The sequence below is a fragment of the Esox lucius genome, chromosome 7, assembly GCF_011004845.1.
Source record: "Esox lucius isolate fEsoLuc1 chromosome 7, fEsoLuc1.pri, whole genome shotgun sequence".
Classification (NCBI taxonomy): Eukaryota; Metazoa; Chordata; class Actinopteri; order Esociformes; family Esocidae; genus Esox; species Esox lucius.
Window position 1 is genome coordinate 40,584,129 of NC_047575.1, and position 18,816 is coordinate 40,602,944.

At 43.3% G+C, this 18,816-nt stretch overlaps 1 protein-coding gene across 2 annotated transcripts; it reads left to right on the forward strand.

Moving 5' to 3' along the window:
* Positions 1 to 386: 386 nt before the first annotated feature.
* Positions 387 to 17,378, forward strand: LOC105011178 (serine-rich and transmembrane domain-containing protein 1). 2 transcript variants are annotated; one of them, XM_010871021.4, is made up of 2 exons: positions 387 to 944; positions 15,866 to 17,378. In XM_010871021.4, exon 2 carries the CDS (start codon positions 15,889 to 15,891, stop codon positions 16,234 to 16,236), a length of 348 nt encoding a protein of 115 aa, XP_010869323.1. In that variant the 5' UTR covers positions 387 to 944; positions 15,866 to 15,888; the 3' UTR covers positions 16,237 to 17,378. The 2 variants fall into 2 exon arrangements, with proteins under 2 accessions (XP_010869323.1, XP_034148940.1); XM_034293049.1 differs by lacking the exon at positions 387 to 944 and adding an exon at positions 10,718 to 10,750.
* Positions 17,379 to 18,816: the final 1,438 nt, after the last annotated feature.

The window sequence follows — 18,816 nt, forward strand, 5'->3', positions numbered from 1 at the left end:
CGTGGGGCGAGAGAGTCTAAGACTCTTAATTTTAGGACGACCTTCATAGTTACTAGCGGACACGTCTTTTACACCAGCTGTGTGCACCAGTGTCTTAAAGAGTTACAAATGTGCAAGCCTTCATTCCATCTTAGTATAGCACACACATCATTAGGCTGTTCTTGTTATCAAAGTGACCTTGATTTGTTGAATCAAGGGCGCAGGAAAATGAAAGACGAACAAAGGAGAGGAAAAAGACAAGGGTAAAGTGAATAGGACAGGAGGGAGGGGAGAGCGAGGAGTGATATGGCAGGGGAGAGAAGGGAGATGGGAGCGTTGAGAGGAGGAGGAGGGGAGAGGGGAGAGATGAAAGGACTGAGAGGAGACTGGCCAGTCGGGGTCTGTTCTCTGACCATTACCTCCACCCCCTACTGCTTCAAACTGACTGATCTCTACTGGCAATCTCCTGCATGCACACTCACCCAGTGACAGTGTGTTAATTGTTTGAGAGTGACGAGCGACAGATTGTGAGGGAGGCAGGGAAGTGTAAAAGAATGAGGGAGAGGGAGGGAGAGAGAGGGAGGGAGGAGAGCAGTGGTCAGTGAGGCAGAACTCAGCTCCCGGTAATGAATGGATGCTGCTCCCTCTGTCCCTCTCCTCTTTGTTCCTCTCTACTCCGCTCTCGTTTCTCCTTCTTAACACGCTTCTCTCTACCAGTCCTTTAGACGATTGGATTTTATTGACTTACCTTGCGTTTGTGTTTGGAAGAATAACACACGCAATTTTCTCTTCAGAAGTGTGTTTTTGGCCAACTGTTGTTCTGTCTGAGAAACACACACACCCGCCGCACTCAGCTGTCTCGGAGTGTGTGTGAGACACAGGGAGACTCCTGGGTTGTCTGGCAGAATACTTGAACTGACCAGAATGCATTGAGAGACGGAACAGACACCTTCAACGAATAACAGGTAAGGAACTCTATCTGTATCATTAAAGGGATACTCTGACACTCTGATAGACCTATTCAGTCAATTCCAATTACATATAAAGGTCATTTACAAATATACATTTAAAGGTCATGTCCGATTACAAATTTGGATGTAATGTTTATCCTGAACGCAGTCTGGGAAAACGTCAGTGATGCTGATGCTGAACACAGTAACCCTGAACACTCTAACCCTGAACATACAAACCCTGAGAACACTAACGCCAAAATGCATTAACTCTAAACACACGAACTGTGAACACTAACCTTGAACATACTAACCCTGAACATATTACCTGTGAATGCACTAACTCTGAGCACACTAACCTAGAACACATCAACCCTGAACCAAAAACTTTGCGCACTCTGAACACACTAACTCTGAATACACTAAACACCAACACATTAACCTTGAATACAGTAAGCCAGAATAAACTAACTCTGAACCTCGATACACACACACACACACACACACACAGTAGACAACTACTATCTGAGTGTGTGTGTGTGTCTGTGTGTGTGTGTGTGTCTGTGTGTGTAGTGTAGAGAAGAAAGAGACAGAGATAAAAAGTAATATGCAGGTGAGTCTTTCATTCCTGTCCTCTGGGTAGCATCAAAATGATCCTTCCCTGCATTTCTTCTGCTCCATTTACTCAACCTTTACCCTCTCGCCCTCACTCTAACCCTACTGTCACTAGCTCTCACACTGTTACTGACATACAGGATTCTGAGTGGAATTTCAATGATTCTCGGACCTGCTTCTCTGTCTCACTCTGGCTTCCATTCCTCCTTCTGCCTCATTCCTCCCTCTGCCTCATTCCTCCCTCTGCCTCATTCCTCCCTCTGCTTCTCTTCTTTATTCACATATTCTTAATTCTTACTTTCCTACTGCTCTCGCTTCCTGTCCTCGTTTCATTATGCTCTTATTTGATTTTAGTGTGAGAGCTCTTTGTGTGTGTGTGTGTGTGTGTGTGTGTGTCTGTGTGTGTGGGTCTGGGTGTGGGTGTCTGATGACCAAATGACATACCCCGGTCACGCGTCTCTGCCAAATCAATTCACATCTCAGTTTCGCTGAGAAATTCTTCTCCCATATACTCTCTTGTTTTTTCTTTGTTGTGAAGAGAAAAGAAAAGAAAGAGCAGCGGAAAAGAAGAAAAAAGAAATAGAGGCCAAGAAATCAAGCGAGGCAGCAAGATAATTCCTTTGGCAATTTAAATATATTTCTCTTTCTGTTGCCAGTCAAGCGGTTAAATTGAATTGAGAGACTCAGCTGGAGATACAATGGCGGAAAGACAAAGAGAGAGATCCAAACAGAGAGGCATAGAGAAAGGGGTGGGAGAGTCAGAGAGAGAGAGAGAGAGAGAGAGAGAGATTAGCAGAAGTGGAGGGAGATTGACAGACAATGCGTGGGACTCCGCTCCTGCACTGTTCCATTGATGGCATTCTAACGTGAAACAATCCATGCAGCGTTCAGTGTTCAAAACTCTCCTTTAACCCCAAACAAAGTGATTAAGGTGCAGTTGCGTTTAACACGTTTAACGAATGGGCAGAAATCTCTGAGAAGAGTGAGAGGACCACGGGGAGATGGGGGTGGGGGCACAGCGAGATGGAGGGAGGAAGAAATGACAGGGTGGCGGGAGAGAGAAAGGCAGGGATTGTGCGAAGGAACATGGAGAGTAAGGGGATGTGAAATGGATTCATGGAGAAAGAGCTGAGTTAAGGTGATCTCAAGTCATTAGTCACTATTTGTCCAGGGGGGACTCAAAGGTTAATAGTTAGGTATTACAGTGATGTTTTAAGGGTTGGTATTTAGGTTGTTTGTTAAGGTAAGGGTTAGGTAACTTATCTATGAATGTTCAGTTTAGTTTGTGTAATTAAAGTTACAGAATAAAGTTTCGGGATAGGTTATTAACTGTGGTTAAGGTGAGGTTTGGAGTTTGGTTAAGGTTGTCACTATAGACGCTTTCTAAAATAATCTATATACCCTTTCTAAACTGTTCTATAGGTGATACTTTTTTTAAATCTATAGATGCTTTCTAAAATAATCACTATAGCTAGTTTTGTTTGTCTTGTATGTGGGCTACTTAAGACCAACTGAAATAAATGTTTACTTCCTGCTTTCCCTCTAAAAATATCAACAACAATATAAATAATGTATCATAATGACATTGGCACAAAATTAATGAAGGTAGTTTGAGAAAAGATATAGGTTTGAAGAGTGACAGGCATAGCTTCTGTCTGTATCATTTGTGGAAGTGGTATATTCACATTGTGCCTTTCTGGCAGAGCTGTAAAAAAAAAAATTATAAGTACTCGGCTGGATTCGCCAGTTCAGGTCTAATTAGGACCCAAATGATCAGGTAAATTAACCAGTGACCTTTATTGATCATTTTTCAAACAATGCCTTTTTATTTAATTGGTCTACTGGTTAGTTCTGAACTCCCTTCATTTGTTCAATTATGTCTTTATTAGGAACTTCTCTCAAATGGTGAGGTAGCTTTACTAAAACACCTTTGGCTTGTAGTAACTGAGTCACAAAGTCAAAAAGTGTTTGTGTGGCAAAAATGTGTCAGTGTGGTTTTTTTGTGAGAGAGCAGAGCGTTCACTATGTCATTCTCTGGAGAAAATGTAAATGTCAGTTGGCTTTTCATGGGCAAGTGTTAAGAGACTGAGACTGCAGTGTGAAAAGGTGGGCTGTGGAAGCTGTCAGAATCTAGATCAACACGACCAGGTGTTTAGCATAATAGCTTTCAATGGTTTTTTGTTAAGATGTGTTGTTAAAGGTTGAAGATCATTGCAGTTCTTGTACACAACACTCTGTGCAAATGTTTGCTCATGCTTGAGATGTGAACAGAGATAAATAAAAAAACACATTAGCAGTTATAGCAAGAAAAATATTTTTTAACCATTATCAAGAGTATTTAGTGGAGGTTAAAGGGGATTCTTGCAAATATATTTAGCATATTTTTTATGCAAAACATATTTAAATGCAGAACTTAACTTAATTAAATACATTACTTGCAAAATGATATATATTTAGGCCATTTTAATCTCTGTTTCTGCCCATCTCTTTTGAAGATGAAGGGGCCCACATTACGATGTGATCAATGGTATTAGGAATTTGTTTGTTTTTTTCAAACTGATTTGGCCTTGGTGCTGGTGTTTCCTTCCATGTCAAGTTTTTTTTCAAATACCGACTTTTGCATTAGCTAAGATTAGGGATTTTAGGGAAAAAATCATCACAAAACATTCAAGCATACCTTACATTAGAAACGCTCACAGACATCCACTATGCCATTAAATGTTGAAGGATGGCAGGAAGGAACATTTCTTCATACACAAATCCTGCATGTAAATATTTATTCCTGACCAGGAGATACTACTGGGCATAGTGTTCAAGGATTTGAAGAATTTTTTTTGGCACAATTTGGTGAGCGCTGCAAAGGCTATTACAAGACAAAGTCATGAATTATATGGTAAAATATATAATTAATTTGGAAAATATCCAAACCCCTTCACTTTTTCCATTTCTACACACAAATATTTTGCAAAAACAGAAACAATTTATGTCAGTATTCAGTCCCTCTGCTGTAACACATCCTGTTTCCATTGATCATCCATGAGAAGTCTCTACAACTTGGAGTCCATATGTGGTACATCAGAAGGAATTGTCTGTAGAGTCCCAAGACGGGATTGTGTCGTGGCACAGATCTGAGGAAAGACGCCAAAACATTTGTGCTGCAAAGAAAGTCCCCACGAGGTTTAGAACCACCACCACCCTTCGAGGAGTTGGCCAACCAGACAAACTGAGCCATTGGCAGATAGGGGCTTTGGTCAGGGAGGTGACGTAGAACCCAATGGCCATTCTGACAGTGCTCCAAAGTTACCGTGAGAACCATCTCCTTCTGGAAGACATTATATTTCTTAATACCTACTGTGTAGATGTCGTATGCCATATCATAAGAATTTCATTGTTTAGAATTAGGCTATGTTATTCGGTACATTTGATAAATAAAATACTTTGGCTTTGATCTCTGCAGCACTCCGCCAATCAGGCCTTGATGGTGGAGTGGCTGGACCAAAGCCACTACTCAGTTAAAGGCAGACATCAGCCTGCTTGGAGGATACCAAGGACTCCCAGATTATGAGAAATATGATTCTCTGGTCTAATGAAACCAAGATTGAATTCCATGCATCAAACCCGGAGGAAGCCAAACGCTGCTCATCGACTGGCCCACACCATCTCTACGGTGAAGCATGGTGGTGGCAGCATAATGCTGTGGGGATGATTTTCAGCTGCAGGGACTGGGAGACTAGTCAGGGTTGAGAGAAAGATGAACGGAGCAAAGCTCATACAGATGCTTGAGGAAAACCTGCTCCAGAGTACTGTTCTGACAGGGACCAATGGTCCAAAGCCCACAGCCAAGACAATGAAGGAGTGGCTTCAGGACATTCCGTGGGCAGCCTAGCCAGAGCCTGGACTTGAATCAAACATCTCTTGAGAGCCATGAAAATGCCTGTGCAGCGACTTTCCCCTTCCAACCTGACAAAGCTGGGGAGGATCTGCAGATAAGAATGGAAGGAACTCCCCAAATACAGGTGTGCCGAGCTTGTAGCCAAAACATCATGAGGCTGTAATTGCAAGTTTTTTTTTTTTATACTTCGTTATTATGGGATAGATTAGTAGATGGATAAGGAAACAATTTATTTAATCAATTCAAAAAACCGCTGTATCATAAAGTGCGGAAAAGTAAAGGGATCTGGATATTTTCCAGATGCACCGTGTATGAAACAAGATGGATTACGGAACCCATGCTTGGTAATCCAAGCTCGAGACGCAACGGGCTGGTTTAAAATGTCAGATGTCTCTCACTAGGGCTGGGCTACCAAATTACCCAGATTGGTTTGTTTTCAGTATAGCTTGTTTTGTGTGTATTCTGGAATCATTAAATACACACACACACATACAATGACGTACACACACGTGACAGTGTGAGCGAGACAAACATTCTGATGTTTACTTTGTTGTGCCATTAGCAGTCCTTGAATAATGGATAAGATTCCATCTGGGTGTCGAAAATGTCATGACATTTTAGCCTCAGACAGTGCCTGTGTGCGTGTGTGTGTCTTTAGCCTTGCTGGACTGTCCTGGCCCCTGAAAGTAGAATAGGCATGGAAAGTATAAAAATGAGCCTGTTGCCTGGATACAAAAAGCATAATTAAGAGCAATTATCAGCCACCACTTGACCTTACAGCAAATGCCATTCATCAGCTGGTTCACAAACAGACAACAACAACAAACCAATAGATCAAGATGCAGGGGAACAGGACCGAGTGGGAGGGAGAGAGGGAGGGGTGGCAGGGGAGGGGGGTGAGAGAGATTAATGCGAGGGAGGGGAGATGGGAGAGAAGAAGGAAGGGAGAAAGGAGATAGACAGAAAAGAGTGGGGAATGGACAGAGAAACAAGAAAATAGATAAGTAGATGGGAGGGATATTGAGAGAGGGAAGGAGAGATGGGTAAACGATAGACGGGGAGTGAGAGAAGGGGGGGAGGCAGAGAGGGAGCGAGAATGGTGGAAGACGGGGAAAACAGGAGCAAGAGAGGCGGGTGTTGTAGATGGGGGGAGTTGATCCTCAAAGAAGAGACAGGAAGGTAGAACGGGCGTGAGACAGAGGGGTTGGGAGAGAGTGGAGGCAGGCGAAAACGAGAGGGAGGAGATAAGGAAAAAGGCAGATGAAGAGGGAGAAGGCGAGAGAGGCCCAGCACGAAGAGGGTGGGAGGCTGTGAATGAAAGTGACAGGCAGACAGAGTACACTACTTCTTAGAGCCGCTCTCCCAGCTGCCTGGTGCTCATCCTGCTGCTACTTCTTTTCACCAGAGCCAGTGGAACTCTGCTGAGGGAATAGGGTATCAAGTCATTCCAACTTCCCTTCTCTCTCCCTGTAGGCCAGTGGCTAGTAGGAAGAGAACTCTCACTTTCACAATGAGAGAGGGAAGGAGACAAAAAGAGAGAGATAGATATACTTTTTAGAATTTCACAATAATTCAATAAAATGTTATAGAAACAAACCCCTGATCTTCACAATGCACTGCTGTCCCTTAACTGCTAACCAATGATATATACATACTTAAACTGAGAGAATGGGGAGAAAAGAGCGCAGATACAGCCAGACAGGAAGGCAGACAGACAGGCTTGAAGATAGACACCTGGGGATAGAAACAGGCAGCAAGGACATTCATGGCAATGAGGTGAGACGAGGAAGAGGAGAAAGGAGAGTCAGGTGGAGGAGCGATAGGAGGGAGAGGATAGAAGAATGGGAGGGATAGATTCGGCAGTGAGAGGTTCCTCTCTCCTCCATCCTCTCCATGGTAAATCCACTCTTCCTTTGAAGTCTTCCCTCTATTCTCTCAAAACTAGAGGGGAGTCTGGCCCAGATTCTTTAACTCATATCTTCCACTTTTAGTTCCATTCACACCTTTACCACCTCTCACAAAGAAGGTCCTTAAAGGGACAATCTGCTGCTAAGGTTGTATAATAATCTGCAGTTCACTGGTAATAGAATTATGGGATGACCCTGGACAAACTGCTCTCATGTTCGTAGACAGTTAGATCGCCAGGCATGTCTTGTATTCTTCATGGATCAATGTGTTATTGGCCTTAATTTAAAAGTCCAAAAATGCGTACAGCAATTATACACCGATCAGCCATAACCTTATGACCACTGACAGGTGAAGTGAATAACATTGATAATCTCGTTAACACAGCACCTGTCAGTGGGTGGGATATATTAGGCAGCAAGTGAACATTCTGTCCTTAAAGTTGATGTGTTAGAAGCAGGAAAAATGGGCAAGCATAAGATCTGAGCGACTTTGGGGCCAAATTGTGATGGATTGATGACTGGGTCAGATAATCTCCAAAACTGCAGCCCTTGTGGGGTGTTCCCGGTCTGCAGTGGTCAGTACCTATAAAAAGTGGGTCTAGAGTCCGGTGGCTGCCCAAGTGTGATGCGCACATAGTTCTGAGCGCCGTCTCAATATTTTATTCAGAATACAACATAGATGACATATCAAATGTTTAAACTGAGAGAATGTATCACTTTAAGGGAAAAATAAGTTGATTTTAAATTTCATGGCATCAACACATCTCAAAAAAGTTGGGACAAGGCCATGTTTACCACTGTGTGGCATCCCCTCTTCTTTTTATAACAGACTGCAAACGTCTGGGGACTGAGGAGACAAGTTGCTCAAGTTTATGAATAGGAATGTTGTCCCATTCTTGTCTAATACAGGCTTCAAGTTGCTCAACTGCCTTAGGTCTTCTTTGTCGCACCTTCCTCTTTATGATGCGCCAAATGTTTTCTATGGGTGAAAGATCTGGACTGCAGGCTGGCCATTTCAGTACCCGGATCCTTCTTCTATGCAGCCATGACATTGTAATTGATGCAGTATGTGGTCTGGCATTGTCATGTTGGAAAATGCAAGGTCTTCCCTGAAAGAGACGACATCTGGGTGGGAGCATATGTTGTTCTAGAACTTGGATATAACTGTCAGCATTGATGGTGCCTTTCCAGATGTGTAGGCTGCCAATGCCAGACGCACTCATGCAACCCCATACCATCAGAGATGCAGGCTTCTGAACTGAGCACTGATAACAACTTGGGTTGTCCTTGTCCTCTTTAGTCCGGATGACATGGCGTCCCAGTTTTCCAAAATTAACTACAAATTTTGATTTGTCTGACCACAGAACACTTTTCCACTTTGCCACAGTCCATTTTAAATGATCCTTGGCCCAGAGAAAATGCCTGCGCTTCTGGATCCTGTTTAGATACGGATTCTTTTTTGACCTATAGAGTTTTAGCCGGCAACGGCGAATGGCACGGTGGATTGTGTTCACCGACAATGTTTTCTGGAAGAATTCCTGAGCCCATGTTGTGATTTCCATTACAGTATCATTCCTGTATGTGATGCAGTGCCGTCTGAGGGCCCGAAGATCACGGGCATCCGGTATTGTTTTCCGGCCTTGACCCTTATGCACAGAGATTGTTCCAGATTCTCTGAATCTTAGGATGATATTATGCACAGTCGAAGAGATTCTGGCAAACCGTCCGGCGCCTCAGGAGAGGGAAACAGTGCCCTACCAACGCTGTTTACAGTAGAGGTGGGCAGCTGTTGACCTCAACTGGGGATGTCGTCGGGCGGTGGAAAGAGTACTTCTAGGATCTCCTCAATCCCGCAGTCACGTCTTCCATTGAGGAAGCAGAGGATGAGGGCTCAGAGGTGGACTCGTCCATCACCCGGGCTGAAGTCACAGAGGTAGTCAAAAAACTCCTCGGTGGCAAGGCACCGGGGGTGGATGAGATCCACCCTGAGTACCTCAAGTCTCTGGATTGTTGTGGGGCTGTCTTGGTTGACACGCCTGTGCAACATCGTGTGGCAGTCGGGGACAGTGCCTCTGGAATGGCAGACCGGGGGGTGGTCCCTCTTTTTAAGAAGGGGGACCGGAGGGTGTGTTCCAACTACAGGGGGATCACACTTCTCAGCCTCCCCGGGAAAGTCTATGCCAGGGTACTGGAGAGGAGAATACGGCCGATAGTAGAACCTTGGATTCAGGAGGAACAGTGTGGTTTTTGTCCGGGCCGTGGAACACTGGACCAGCTCTATACCCTCTACAGGGTGCTGGAGGGTTCATGGGAGTTTGCCCAACCAATCCACATGTGTTTTGTGGATTTGAAGAAGGCATTCGACTGTGTCCCTCGCGGCATCCTGTGGAGAGTGCTTCGGGAATATGGGGTCAGGTACGACCGAAGGAGGAGCTTGGTCCGCATTGCCGGCAAGTAAGTCAGACTTGTTCCTAGTGCATGTTGGACTCCGGCAGGGCTGCCCTTTGTCACAGGTTCTGTTCGTAATTTTTATGGACAGAATTTCTAGGCGCAGCCAGGGGCCGGAGGGTGTCAGGTTTGTGGAACATACGATTTCGTCTCTGCTCTTTGTGGATGATGTTGTCGTGTTGGCCCCTTCAAACCAGGACCTTCAGCATGCACTGGGATGGTTTGCAGCCGAGTGTGAAGCGGTGGGGATGAAAATCAGTACTTTCAAATCCGAGGCCATGGTCCTCAGTCAGAAAAGGGTGGCTTGCCCACTTCAGGTTGGTGGAGAGTGCCTGCCTCAAGTGGAGGAGTTTAAGTATCTAGGGGTCTTGTTCACAAGTGAGGGAAGGATGGAACGGGAGATTGACAGACAGATCGGTGCAGCTTCTGCAGTAATGCAGTCGATGTATCGGCCTGTCGTGGTGAAGAAAAAGCTGAGCCGCAAGGCGAAGGTCTCAATTTACCGGTCAATCTACGTTCCTACTCTCACCTATGGTCATGAGCTTTGGGTCATGACCGAAAGGACAAGATCCCGGATACAGGTGGCCAAAATGAGCTTTCTTTGCAGGGTGGCTGGGCGATCCCTTAGAGATAGGGTGAAAAGCTTGGTAAACCCGGGAGGAGCTCAGAGTATAGCCGCTGCTCCTCCACATCGAGAGGGGTCAGCTGAGGTGGCTTGGGCATCTGTTCCGGATGCCTCCTGAACGCCTTCCCATGAAGGCCCATGAACGCCCGTCCCACCGGGAGGAGACCCCGGGGAAGACCTAGGACACACTGGAGGGACTATGTCTCCCGGCTGGCCTGGGAACGCCTCGGTGTCACCCCGGAAAAGCTGGAGGAAGTGTCTAGGGAGAGGGAAGTCTGGGCATCTCTGCCCCCGCGACCCGGCCCCAGATAAGCGGAAGAATATGAATGGATGGGTTTGTAGGAGACCATTTATCATCTCTTACGGATGGAATATTTTTTTGTAATTGTTCTGTGTTTGTTGCAAAAGCCTTGCCATTTATTTAGAGACTGTTATATCTTTTTTTCAGATTTGCATGCTTTATATTTGAGGAGCAACATTTTGTGTAGACCTACATATGTTATCCTGATCCAAGAAACACATCTGAAAACCACTGATATTCATAGGTTTCAGAATAGATTTTATACGTGTGTTGCTCATTCTTCTTCGACAAATAGGACAAAGGGAGAACGTTATGGGTGAAGGTAGGAAAATCGGGCTGTGATGACATTGGTAGACTGACTTATGTCTGTGTTACAATTGACAATATAAAAATTTGTCTTGCATCGATATATGGTCCAAACATTCATGATCCAAATTTCTTAAGTACAATTTCTAATACTCTCCTAGACTTTCCAGGTCATCAGCTTATAGTCGGGGGTGACTTTAATCAAGTGTGTGACAGAAATTTTGACAAATCTATGAATACAAGTTCAAGCCAGGACTCCCCTTGTGGGATCAACACCTTTATTTCTGAGCCTAATATTATTGATCCATGGCATTTAAGGAACCCTTTAGATAAGATTTTTTTTCTCGGCCAGACACAAGACATACTGGCGTTTCAATACAATATTACTCCAAAGTGCTGAATTTTTTAAAAAACTGAGAAATAATCTTAAATATTTTTACTCTAAGACAGCAGCCTCATCCCAAATACTTTGGGAACCAACTAAGTGCTTTATAAGGGGAGAGGGCTTTTTCATTTTCCTCCTATTTGAAGGCAACAAGGAGGCACAGAGTTACGCAATTAGAAGATGAGATACAAACTTTGGAATCTGACCTAAAACTGCAGTTTTCTGAACCTTTTGGCCCTGAAATTTGAACTGAATAATCTGCTCAAGGCTAAAGCTGAGTTAATAATTCATCGTACAAGACATCGTACATATTATGATCAGAGTGAAAGATCAAGCAAGCTTTTAGCTGCCAGATTAAAATGAAATGAATCATTTTCCGCTATTAGTGCAATCCAAACATTGTCTGGATGAAATAAATAATACTTTTGCAGAATTGTATTCTCGTCTCTATACAGGGGACCCTTTTCCTGACTTGGCTGCCCTTAAATTGTGTCTGTCAGAACTTAACTTACCATCACTGACCAGCAGTGATGCAGAGTCCCTTGATACACCATTTACTCTTTTAGAACTTAAAGAGACTTTGAGCTCGATGCAAAAAGGGAAATTGCCTGGGCTTGACGGGCTGCCTCCAGAGCTGTTTTTGGCACTGTGGGATATCGTTGGGCCATTGCTCTTAAATTCTCTTAACTATGCTTTAGACACTGGTTCCTTCCATCGTGACCAAAATACATTTCTCATATCAGTCCTGCTTAAGAAAGATAAACCACCTTTGAGACGTGGCAGTTACAGAGCGATATCACTTATCACAACAGAACTAAAGCTGTTTGCCAAAGTGTTTGTCAGAAGACTGGAGGTAAATGAATTCATAGTGATCAAAACACTGTACACCAACCCCTGTGCAGTCGTACAAATAAAATTATATTGTGTCTAAAACATTCCCTCTGCAGCGTGGAACTCGGCAAGGCTGCCCACTGTCCCCGCTCTTTTTCACTCTGTCACTCGATCCGCTAGCTCAGACAATTATATTAGACTCGCACATCTCACCCATCAATGTACAAGGTACACAACATAAAATGTCGCTTTACGTGCCTCAAATACTCAAAGTCTTCACGCAGTTCAGTCTATTTTCTGGTTATAAAATGTATTGGGATAAATCCCTCCTCATTTCTTTAAATGCCCCTGCTAAGCACATCACTTTACCAGTCATTTAACATATTCAATGCATAACATATCTAGGCATTATTGTAACCAATTTCTCAGATATATTACATGCAAATTACAATAAACTTAAAACGGAGATTGTATTGGACATTCAGAGGTGGTCTGATCTCAAGATGTCACTGCAAGGCAGAATTGCGATACTGAAAATGAATGTACTCGGCGACTGAATTTCCTGTTTTCTATGATCCTTAAGTACTTGAATGAACTACAGTCCCTGACCACTAAATTCATATGGAATGATAAAAGAGCTCATATTCGCCTACGCACGTTACAGCGACCTAAACACTCTGGAGGCTTAGAAGTACCTGACTTTAAATTATACTACTGGTATAATTAGTACTACTATACTAAATACTACTATTCCAAATAAAGCAGTTGACAATTTGGTGCAATGAGAATGTTGTGACACCCTGGCGTCAGATAGAGAAAGAGATGGTAAAACCACATAGGTTGACAGACATACTATTTAGTGGGTTGAAACCTAGATCTGTGTGTAGAAAGTTTGGGCCAATCATAGGCAACTCCTTGAAAATTTGGTTTGTTACATATGGAATGTAACATAAAGCTTTGTGACCGCTCTCCTGTTTGGTATAACTACAATTTATTAAAGCATTCTGGTCCCTATATTAATAACAGTTGGGCTTCTGGAGGAATTCACGTTCTCCAAGATCTATATGACAGAAATGGTTTGGTTTCACTCCAAGAGCTTAAAGAACGTTATTCTCTCCCTGGGTTTCCCTGGTTCTTGTATCTCCAGTTGAGATCTGCAATCCGTGCCCTTGGAGTTCCATGGGATTCACCTTTACCCTCTCATCCGCTTTACACTTGGATGTCCTCTGGAACACCCTCTACTGGATTAGTGTCCATTATCTACAATGACCTGCTCTCTAAAAATGTTAAACCTTTGGGAGTGATCAGTTCTTGGAGCTATGAACTTGAGGGTCAGGGTTATGATCTGGACTGGGACAATATTTGGACCAACATACCCATCTCATCAATGAATCCAGCACATCAATGTGTTCATTGTAAGTTTGTGCATACATTTTATGCCACACCATACAGACGCTTTACAATGAAACTGACGGATGATCCCAACTGTACAAAATGTGATCAGGACATTGTTGGCACAACCCTTCATGTTTTTTGGGAATATCCTTCGGTGTCTGGCCTCTGGTCCAAGGTGCATAGGTGCCTTGAAAATATCTTAGGATTCCCCATTCCTATGCACCCCCCCCCCCACACACACACACTTCCATTCAATGATGACTCTGTTCTTAGTGGCAATACCAGATTGGCACAGAGGAAAGTTATATTTGAAGGATTGACTGCTGCTAAGAAGACCATAATACACTTGTGGTTTTCCCCGGACATCCCGTCTGCAAAAGAATGGCTAAATCATTTTAGAGACACTGCTCTTTTAGAAAGGTCATTGGCTGTCATACATAAAGCGCAAGCATCTACTGTGCAAGCATGGGACGCTCTTATAAGTTCTCTTTCAGACATGACATTGCTTGCTCGCATATAAGGTGTTACTGTGAATTGTGCTGTGTGACTGCAAGACTCTCTGTCATGTAACACGACGAGTTCCCACTTGTGGGTCTGGAAAATTCTTTAATGGCAAAACAATGACATTATGTTCGTAATGTAATATTCAAATTGTTCAATAAAAAAGTTTATCACAAAAAAAAAGTCTAAAAAGGAAAAGCGGTGAACTGGCAACGGACGGCCAAGGCTCATTGATGCACATGGGGAGCGAAGGCTGGCCCGTGTGGTCTGATCCAACAGACGAGCTACTGTAGCTCAGATTGCTGAAAAAGTTAATGCTGGTACTGATAGAAAGATGTCAGAACACACAGTTTGTTGTATATGGGGCTGCATAGCTGCAGACCAGTCAGGGTGCCCATGCTGACCCCTGTACTACTGAAAGCACCTACAATGGGCATGTGAGCATCAGAACTGGATCACGGAGCAATGGAAGAAGGTGGCCTGGTCTGATGAATCACGATTTCTTTAGCATCACGTGGATGGTGGGCGTCGTTTACCTGGAGAACACATGGGACCAGGATGCACTATGGGAAGAAGGCAAGCCGGCGGAGGCAGGCTGATGCATTGGCTAATGTTCTGCTGGGAACCCTTGGGTCCTGCCATTCATGTAGATGTTACTTTGACATGTACCACCTAACATGGCAACGGTATTGCCGGATGACATTGGCCTCTTTCAGCAGGATGCGCCCTGCCACAAAGCAAAAATGGTTCAGGAATGGTTTGAGGAACACAAGAATGAGTTCAAGGTGTTGACTTGGCCTCCAAATTCCCCATATCTCAATCCAGCCTCTGGAATGTGCTGGACAAACTATGCTCTGACCATGTTATTGACTGTGAACAACCACAATGGTGTCTAGTTTCCAGCCTTCTTCCTGACTACCCTTTATTTTCACACTGTCCTCTGAACTCCTGCTTCCCTCGACAACATGTACTTGAACTGTTGCAGCACAGAAATTATATCCTTTTCAGGAAATGCCCTAATTTTGTCATGAAGACAACATTACCTTCTCCTGGACTACTTGGGAATGGGCATTTTGGCTCACAGAACATGAGTTGGTTGTCTCAGGTCGGTAATTGTGTTGCTGTGCCGATATAATAGCAGTGTTGTGGAGGTATGAGTCTTGGTTTCCTCCTCCATCTCTGTTCACAGTGTCAGATAGCTGTAGATGTAGTAATAAACAGTAATGATTCAGATCAGATCTGGAAATGCCTGATCACAACATCATCTAATCCAAATATTTTTTATGCATTCATATTGTCTGTTTCAAGACCTCCCTTAAATCTGTAATGCAGCCTCGCTCATCTCCTAATGGAAACTCATTGATGTGTTCATGGGACTGTATATAAATTCACCTTAAAATGACTGTATTTAATTACTTGAGCTGATTGCCAGGCTACCAATACACTTTACAAGGAGGGGATGTGATTTACTGACCTGGTTAACAGGCTATCAACTCACCTAAAAGTGAAGGGATTTGGAGAAGGGAACAGGTTATTCCAGTTAAAACCGGGCTGCTTTCTTCAGGTTAGTGAATGCGCTCTCTCAGCAAACGTTGGTGACGAAAGTTCAATTTGAAGCATTTGAAATGATAACACATTATTTGTTTGTGTTTGATACAACAAGGAGGCGACTACTCAACTACTTTTAACAGTCACCGGACTGGATATAATCTGTTTGTCTTCTCTTTTAGATCCGTCCAATCCTACCGCCAGGATGTCCGGGATGGAGCTCGTATCGGAGGACACTCTCAACCGAACTATATTCTCCCCAGGCAACGGCACCTTCCTGAGATTCTCCCCCACATCCGTTTCCACAGCAGCAGTGGGGCCGGGTTCGTCGCCAGGTCATCAGGAGAACGTTTACGTGTACGTATGGATCTTCCTGTCCCTGCTGGTGTTCCTGTTGACCCTGCTCGTCATCGCCCTCCACAGGCTGAAGAACATCGTCACGTCCTCATCCTCCGTGCCTGACTGCAGCAGTGAGGGCGGGAGCTCGTTCACCAACATGGAGATCTGCAGTGTGTCCTCACAGAGGTCCACCGTGTCCTCAGTCTCCACCTGAGAACATGCTGGAGAACGCACGCCTGCGGATACTGGAGAACGCACGCCTGCGGATACTGGAGAACGTACGCCCGGGATACTGGAGAACGCACAAACACAAGCAGCGTTAAAGTACACAACCGAACGTGAACAAGGACGACGGGGCCGAGGACCTTTGACTTAATGGGATTTGGCCCTGGTTACTGTGAACTCAACACTGACCTCCATTTTAGCACATGGGAAACGTTCACTGTGTAAAAATGTGAATGCCAAACCAGCCCTTCAGCCCTACCGTTAGGACGGCCCCTGTGTATTAATGTGTTGAAACTCATGCCTCCAGAAAGGGTCGAGGAGTCAATAAATACATTCACTTCGGGACACACACTTGATGATGCAATTCATATTCCACTTTTAAACTGTAACACAGTTATTCAATTCTAATGAACAAATCTCTTCTGTTGATTTTAAAATCAATGAACCTTAGTTTGAGTTGTAGTGGTTAGATCATCTGACTGGTAACCAAAAGGTTGCTAGAGTGAATCCCCAAAGCATCAAGGTGAAAAACCTCTATTTTTGTCCCTGTGCTAACTGGACATAGCTGTAAGTGACAATGTGTTCCCATTCAGATTTACCCGTAGAATAAAGTGTTAAAAAAGGAGGCATTTCTTTTCACATTTTTCAAAAAACCAATAAGTGCATGTGTCATATAATTTAAATGATTATTTATCTTTTTTATCTGAAATTACACAAATTCAAAACAAAATAATGTGGTACCTTCAGTGCTGCCTTTCCATATCCTCACTTTTTTTGCCAGCGGTTTAGACATGGCTGTGTGTTGAGTTATTTTGAGGGGACAGCATATTTACACTGTTATATAAGCTGTCATTTCGTCAGTGTTGACACATGAAAAGGTATAATCAAATATTTACAAAAATGTGAAGGGTGTCCTAACTTTTGTGAGATACTGTATATACACACCGATCAGCAGTAACATTATGACCACTGACAAGTGAAGTGAATTACACTGATCTTGTTATCATGGCAGCTGTCAGTTGGGTGGGATATACTAGGGGAACATTCTGTCTTCAAAGTTGATGTGTTAGAAGCAGGAAAAATGGGTAAACGTAAGGATCTGAGCTTCTTTGACAAGGACCAAATTGTGTTCTTGACAACCCAAATTCTCCAGATCTCAATCCAATTGAGCATCTGTGGGATATGCTAGACAAAGTCCGATCCATGGAGGCCCCACCTAGCAACTTACAGGACTTAAAGGATCTGCTGTTAACATCTTGGGGCCAGATACCATAACACACCTTCAGAGATCTAATGATGTCTATGCCACGATGGGTCAGGGCTGTTTTGATGGCAAAAGGGGGACCTACACAATATTAGGCAGGTGATCGTAATGTTATGGCTAATCGGTGTGTATATATATAGTATCTTGTTCAAATTACTTAGTATCTCGTTTGAACATTTAACATCTTACATCTATGTTTTCTTTCTCTGGGGTTTTATAAAATCCTGGTTCGAGTTTTATTGGCTGCCACCAGATTAGTGTGAATTGTTGTTTGAATGGAATAGTGTGCCATTTCAGATTTGACCACCTTCTCAGTTTCTTTATGTTATAAGATTTTCTTACCAACTGAAGTGGTTTGAGTGCAAAATACGTTGTGTACTGGATTATTTCATTCATTCAAGCATTTTCATTGTTTCTTTTTGTGGTTATTCTATCAGTATTGAACAATAGAAGAGTGATATTTAAGAGGTGAAACAATAAATGTTTCCACATTTGCAGTCAGTCCTCAATGAACAACAACTTTTATTGTATTCATTTGTACCACTGAGAAGATACAATGTATACTCATCCATATGGAAAATAAATATATTTTTGCAAAGCAAAATGCATGTAGAATGTATAATGAGTATGTGTTGAATACATTGAACTTATAAAAAAATTTAATGGTGTCGAAATGTACAATTGTGCTCAAAGGTTTGCATACCCTTGGAGAATTGGTAATATATGTACTATTTGTAAAGAAAACATAAGTGAGCATATGGGATTAACATCCAACTGTAGGTCATAACAAAATGGCACAATCTTAAAACAAAACATGGCAACAAAGAAAAAAATTAACTGACCCCTGTTCCAAAAAATTAACTGACCACTTAGTTTTTAATTCTGTGTATTTCGCTCTTTAGCATCAATGTCTTTTGTAATAGTTGTCTATGAGGCTCCAAATTCTTGCAGGTGGTATAGCTGCCCATTTGTCTTGGCAAAATGCCTCCAGGTCATGCAAAGTCTTTGGTCTTCTTGCATGAACCGCACGTCTGAGATCTCCCCAGAATGGCTCTATGATATTAAGGTCAGGAGACTGTGATGGCCACTCCAGAACCTTCACCTTTTTCTGCTGTAACCACTGGAGGGTCAACCTGGACTTGTGCTTAGGGTCATTGTCTTGTTGGAAAGTCCAATTGCGTCTCATTCGCAGCTTTGGTGCAGAAGAATGCAATTTGTCTGCCAGTATTTTCTGATAACATGCTGCATTAATCTTTCCATCAGTATTCATCAGATTCCCCATCCCTTTAGAGCTCACACACCCCC